General features: G+C 35.0%; 1 protein-coding gene across 1 annotated transcript; it reads left to right on the forward strand.

Moving 5' to 3' along the window:
• The first annotated feature begins 4,173 nt into the window (after nucleotides 1-4,173).
• On the forward strand, nucleotides 4,174-6,691 carry LOC112181987 (cyclic nucleotide-gated ion channel 1). Its single transcript, XM_024320402.2, has 4 exons — nucleotides 4,174-4,451; nucleotides 5,072-5,186; nucleotides 5,557-5,835; nucleotides 6,113-6,691. The coding sequence occupies exons 1-4, from the start codon at nucleotides 4,414-4,416 to the stop codon at nucleotides 6,569-6,571; spliced, it is 891 nt and encodes a 296-aa protein (XP_024176170.1). The 5' UTR covers nucleotides 4,174-4,413; the 3' UTR covers nucleotides 6,572-6,691.
• The last annotated feature ends 272 nt before the right edge of the window (nucleotides 6,692-6,963 follow it).

Genomic DNA, 6,963 nt, shown 5'->3' on the forward strand with positions numbered 1-6,963 from the left:
AAACTGAATGTATTTTTGGAAAATTGCCAAAAATGGAAGCTTTTATAATAAACTGGAAACTTTTTCAAAAAATCATAACTAATTCATACGAACTCCGATTTTTGCGTTCCACATATGCACGAGATCGTATCGACGAGCTCTACAACTTTCATCAAAGAAATTTTCCCAAATTCGGTACGTATAAAAAGTCAACTTCTTTGACCTCCCCTACAACGTTTCAGTTTCCGAATAAAAATTGTTCGAACTAATTCCACAATATCTCTACGCTTCGTACTTGTGCTCAACCCCCGGAATCATTTCCAAAAACTCGTCGAAAATTAATTTGAATTTTCGGGGTATTACATCTTCCTGAGGAATTATTAGGTGGTCCTGGAGTATCACGTGGCACTGCCATGTGGTGATCCAAGCCAATAATATCACTCGAATGTGGTGGGGACCATGTAGGGGTGAAAAAAAATAAAAATAAAAATAAAAATAATATAAGAGACCAATCAGAAATCACTACGAGTCACATGACCCAATAACATCACTCCGGACCACCACGTGTACTATAGTCCGGGACCATGTAATAATTTCCCCATCTTCCTAATGAGTAATGGACATCGGTTAATATTTTTCAAATTGATCTGCTGAGAGAGCAAACCAACGTTCCCAGTTGAGAATTTTTTTTTTTTTTTCCACTGCCCAGTCTTATTTTCATATTTGAGAACCGAAAATGTTCACCTGGTCAGTTATTGACCAAGAAAATAATGTTCAACCACTCTTGGATGTAAATTCAATGGCAGAAAGAATTATTATTAAGTTGAGGTGTTTTGTTTTCCACCCTTGGATGTAAATCTAATGGTTATTGAGCAAAAATTCTTTGGTCAGCAACTGACTAGGTGAACACCACTGATTTAAAAACATAAAACTCAAGTTCTGAACCTTTTTGGATAATTAGCGTAGCCCAGTCCATTTGTATTAGACTTTCATACGACAATTTTTTTTTTTTAAACTCAACTTTTATTAAACTTAATGAAGTACATCAAACGTTATTGTTGATGCGCAAATATTGAAAAACAGAGCATGTAGTAAAGGCCATGAGTTCATGTAAATCAAATAGGATCATTAGCATGAACAAAAGTCTTTACTTCTCTATAGCGAACCCTATAGGTTCGAGAATAGCGACGTCGCAGAACTGGGACCAGCAGTCTCTCTCCACGTTGAGTCGAGTAGGCCTCTGACCTTTGTTAGATCATGGTTGCAGAGGGAAAAGGAAAAGGAGTTGGCTTTCGTGGCTGGGTTTGTACAATGATCGTTGTGTTTGATCAGATCTCGGGTTGGTGGGATTGCCAAATCTGGAAATGGAACAAGTACATGTGTCTGGGTATCAATGCTGCACAGATTCCGTTCAGGGGGGACGCAGGAGGAGTCATTGAGATCATGGCGGCAGGGATTCTCTTTTCCTGTCGGTCCTCTGTGAGATTGAGGACTGTTGACCGCGTGTAACCGGTCGGCGATGTTCATGTACGGGTAAAAAATCGACCGCCGAAGCTGTGGTCGAATGGTATGCTGTCTGAGGACATGACGACAGTGGAGGCAAAGCAGCGTGAATCTCCTCCTCTGTTGGCTTGGGTATAGGCCTGGGCTCAAATTTGGGCTGATGGGGCAAAGGAGTCTTCCTGCTAGGCAAAACTTGATTTGGGCTTGGGCCTACTGGCTCGGGCTCATGTTAAGGCAATCTTGGCTCTAATGTATTAGGGTACTAAGCCTGTGTGAGGTTGGATTAACTTCTAGGAGTTTTCTACGATGTTTCTAGTGTCTTGCTTGTACCACAATTACGTGATTGGCAAGTAATTAAGGGCTAGTTGAATGATTTATTTTCCATAGGATACGAGGTTTTTTCATTCTTGTATAGGCTAGCTTAAATGTGAGCGTCCCAGAGTTTTCAATGATCTACTCTAGCTTAGATAGTTTAGTTCAGATTTTCTTGCCGAGTTTTACTTATGTAAGTTATGGTAGACTCTAGCATTTTGACTGTTGATCTAATGAATTCAACTTTTATTTCAATGAAGTACGACAATCTGGGAAAACTCCCAACAAGAATTACTCTCCTACTACTTTTTCTCTGCCTAGTCTTATTTTCATTTTTAAGAACATAAAACTCAGGTTCTTAACCTTTTTGGATAATTAGCGTAGCCCAGTCCATTTGTATTAGACTTTCATATGACATTTTTTTTATTATTAGAAGAGGAATGCTAGCAACATTCCCTCATCTACCTTCCTTTTCAACATTCCCCACTTATTATCTGTCAAATGTCTTCTAACTTCACTCAATCCTATAAATTAAATGTTGTGAAAATCAATTTTTGTTTCTTCCAAATTTGCCCGTTATTAATGATTTTATAATTAATGAAAATATCTTAAACTTTAAATTATTCTTTTCCATTCATTTCTCTTCTTCTCTCCCTCCCTCTGAACGGTTTTTTATTTTATTTTTTTTATACCACTCTGAATGCTTATGCTCGTTCTCTCCCTCTTGTCATTTTTTTCTGCCTCAAACCTTTAAACAACGAAGCATAGGTATAATCTCTCCCAAAATTTGAGATAAATTCTTCAAATTGTTTTTGTGGAATGAAAAAAGGCCTCTAGGTTACTCTTCTAATATTACTCTTTATTTGTTGAAACCCAAATTTTCAGAAATCTTATGGATCAAATCATTGCTATATATAAATCAAAATTATTAGCCAAACCCAATTCTTGTCCTCCTATGCATCTCAATCGAAGTGATTGCTAGTTTGCCTTTTATAGATTCCAAAACCTAGGAACCAAAATTGAATATATATATATATATATATATATATATATATATATATATATACAGATTTTATCCAGCGTGGAGGTCCGCTTTGAAATTAAAGTGTGAACTTCGAGTTTTGGGTAGTTTTTCGGTCGCACATCCACATCTCAACCATTTAGTTTTTAGGTACTAGTGTATAGATCATCTCTGCAAATTTTCAGCCAAATTGATGATCGTTAATGCATTGATTACTGCCTTAAAGCTAGTATGGTTCAGATTGACAGATTCAGTCCGTCGATTGGTTTAAGCGAGTTAGATACCTTAACGATCATCAATTTGGCTAAAAATTTGCAGAGATGATCTATACACTAGTACCTAAAACTGAACGGTCGAGAGGTGGATATGCGACCGAAAACTCGGAGTTCACACTTTAATTTCAAAGCGGAACTCCGCTCTGGATAGGATCTGTGTATATATATATATATATATATATATATATATATATATATATATAGAGAGAGAGAGAGAGAGAGAGAGAGAGAGAGAGAGAGAGAGAGAGAGAGAGAGAGAGTTAGATTTTGGGTTTCTATCAACGTAGATAGTAATCAAGTTTTGAAATATTATTCATTTAGTTGTAGTTTGATTTAGTATTTCTGGGTTTGTATTGAACAAAAAGGAATGGGAAAAAAAAATAAAATGAAAAAAATAATAGAGAGAGACGAAGAAGTGGAGGGGTGGAACCGAGATAGAGAGAAAAAAGCGAAATAAGGAAAAGTAAGTTATTGCATTAATTATGGAAAAATTTGGAAGAAACAAAAATTGATTTTCACAGCATTTAATTTATAGGATTGAGTGAAGTTAGAAGACACTTGGTAAATAACAAGTGAGGAAGGTTGAAAGACAAGGTAAATGGAGAAGGTTACTAACATCCTCTAATTAAAAACTCAACTTTATTAAACTCAATGAACATTAATCTGGGAAAACTCCCAACAAGAATTACTCTCCTACTGCTTCTTGACAACTTTCATATATATAATTATTGTTGTAAGTTGATAACTTGTTTTATTATCTTTTGGAGAATTCAACTCACACTTTTTGTTGTTGTTGAAATTCTTACTAAAAAAAACAAAAATTAAGTTAGTAAAGATAAATTTTAAATTACTTAAAAAAAAAATAAGTTACTTAAAAAAAGAAATATAGAGTGTGAATTTCACTCCCCTATCTTTTTTATTAAAATTTAGCTAAGTGAATTATATGGGGCCACTACTGCAATACATGCATAAATTTCTCTGAATAGAATAACATTAGTTAGACTTAGACATTAAGGTATTCATGCATACTTACATTAACTTAATTATATCATTCAGCTATTCGGAACTTTGTGGTACCGTCTTCCTGTTCAACGACTGGTAGATTGTTGGAAGTCAAATTGTCACATTCTCCTAGGAGATCCTCAATCTAAAAGAAGTCGACATTTTTTCTGTGGAAATATTACCATACACAACAGCAACAATCTCTCTAAATGGGATGAATTATGTCCGGTAAAAGAAGCAAAACCAGATGTCTTTGATTTCGGTATATATATCCCCGCTCTTCAATCTAATGCGACAAGTTCAACACATGTCGTGCAAAGAATGTCACAATCTTTTTGGTGGGCCTTACGGAATCTGAGGTTAGCATACACCATCAATTGAGTTCATTAAAGCGAAAAAAGAAAATACAAACAATACTTCAAAATACAAGTTTTCGACCGGCCATTATCTATAAAGAATTTCATTTGTGCATTGTGCTTTAATTAATTCGTGGTCTGTGCTATTGAGTCACCATTTAGTGGTCATCATTATGATAGACGGGAAAACTGAAACTAAATGATTGTCTTTGATCTAACAAATACAATAGATTGTGTTTTTCATTTTAAGTCTACGAAAATGTTTTTTTTTTTTTTTTTCTATAAAAAGAGAATTTCACAAATGATCACTCAACTATGACTCATTCGACACTTTGGTCACTGAAGTTTCAAATATATCACTTTGGTCACTCAACTATTACACTGTCAATCACTTAAGTCACTCTGTTAATTTTTAATTTTCAAATAGTATTTTTTACAATTTTTTTAATGAAAAAAATTAACAGAGTGACTTAAGTGATTGACAGTGTAATAGTTGAGTGACCAAAGTGATATATTTGAAACTTCAGTGACCAAAGTGTCGAATGAGTCATAGTTGAGTGACCATTTGTGAAATTTTCCCTTTCTATAAATACTGCAATGTTTACACTGATTTTATTTTACAGTTCTTTTGGTTCGAACCTCCAGACTAGTCTGTATACAGTGGAAATCTTCTTGTCTGTGATGATATCTATAAGCGGCATGGTGTTATTTTTAGTATATCTAAATGCAAGGGTGCAGGTCAGTACTCATCAGCCTCTAATCAAAAAATTTAACTATACTGTATGTGGCATTATGTTCCGGGATGTGATGATGTTGTTATAAACTTATTACTGTATGCAACTTATTTCTGTACCACCTATCTTGAGCACCTATGCTCAAAATTGTAATGCAAGGGTGCAGGTCAGTACTCATCAGCTTCTAATCAAAAATTTTAACTATACTGTATGTGGCATTATGTTCCGGGATGTGATGATATGCAACTTATTTCTGTACCACCTATCTTGAGCACCTATGCTCAAAATTGTACTTACTAGTTTCATATAAATAAAGTGATTGTCATATTACCCTTAAAAAAAAAACTTATTTCTTATTGATTGAATCAACTTAGATGCAGGAGTCTCAAGAATTATTAGATCAGTCTAAATCAAAAAAGAAGCAGTCGCAAGAATTATTAGATCAGTCTGAATCAAAAAAGAAGCAGTCGCTGAAACTGTGGTTAGATAAAAATGAAATCCGACCCAATACGGATCAGATGGAGACCATCATGAACAACATACACAAACTTGAAGAAAACAAAGATATCGATGTGCAAAACATGCTCTCTATTCTTCCTGTAGATGACAAAAAAAGCATCATCCAGTTGCTCTGCTTGGCTTCACTAAAAAAAGTAAGTAGATCCTTCTCTTTATCATGAAGATGTAAGTAGTCCTTATCTTCGATCATCATGTATACCTAAGTTCTCATCCACATATTCTAGTATAAACAAAGATGTAAGTGTTAGTTTGATACTTATTGGCCTCCCTAATTGATAATCACTCTTTAGTGGCGGATTATTGATCATGCATGGTTTAACAGCTCCGGCCATATTGAAATAAATCTCTCTTTGGTTTTATCTCATCTTACTAATTAGTGTGCCTAGCTAACCAATACCACTGACACTGTAGGTGCCTGTGTTTGAAAATATTGATCAAAATATTTTGATAGCAATCTGTGACCATCTTAAGCCAGTGACATACACTGAAGACAGCTATATTGTGCAAGAGGGGAGACCACTTGGGAAGATGCTCTTCATCGTGGAAGGCCTTGCATGGACTTACACTACCAGTAACATCATTGATGTAGGAACGTTAAAGAGAGGTGATTATTACGGAGAAGAAGTTTTAACTTGGGCATTCCAACCTCCCTCCTTTTCTGGTTTACCCATCTCAACTAGAACGGTTATGTCTCAAGAAAAAATCGAAGCCTTTGCTATCAGAGCCGGTGACTTGAAGAGTGTTGTCTGTAAGTTTAGGTGCCATTTTAGGAAGAAGGTAGATTTTTCACAGCTGCAGCTCTGGGAGAATGGCGCCTCCGTAATGCAAAGCCTAAAGTCCCAAGTAATTGACATAACTCCTTGTCCCTAACTGCTGCTATTGTGTTTCAGCTCTGCTATTGCTATTCCATCGCTTTTGTTTGTAATTGTTTGTGTAATGTGTGTTGTAATCTTTTATACTTTTAGAGAATCAGTGGCTTTTGTTGTAGTTGTTGTTTTAATACAGAGGATAATAATCAATGGATCAATTTTCAAAATTAATTGTAAACATATATAAATAAAATTACAAAATAAGATTGCAAACGTATTTTAATCCTATTATACGAATGAATTGAAATTTACTCAAAAATTAGAGAAAGAAGTAGTAAGATTGATTGAGGATAGAGGCTTGCTTGTAGCAATCTCCAAGAAGATAGAGCCTTGCCCCTCTCTCTCTGTCCATTTAACAAGTGTTCCCTTATAAGGATACTTTGCTAGAATCAT

This window comes from Rosa chinensis, chromosome 1 (genome assembly GCF_002994745.2).
Source record: "Rosa chinensis cultivar Old Blush chromosome 1, RchiOBHm-V2, whole genome shotgun sequence".
NCBI lineage: Eukaryota > Viridiplantae > Streptophyta > Magnoliopsida > Rosales > Rosaceae > Rosa > Rosa chinensis.

Excerpts from the sequence above, each read along its gene's own strand:
- LOC112181987 (XM_024320402.2), top strand. The coding sequence starts at position 4,414 with ATGTCACAATCTTTTTGGTGGGCCTTACGGAATCTGAG. Across the intron at positions 4,452-5,071 it reads TGGGCCTTACGGAATCTGAG|TTCTTTTGGTTCGAACCTCC; the intron begins GTTAGCATACAC and ends TTTATTTTACAG. Across the intron at positions 5,836-6,112 it reads GCTTGGCTTCACTAAAAAAA|GTGCCTGTGTTTGAAAATAT; the intron begins GTAAGTAGATCC and ends CTGACACTGTAG.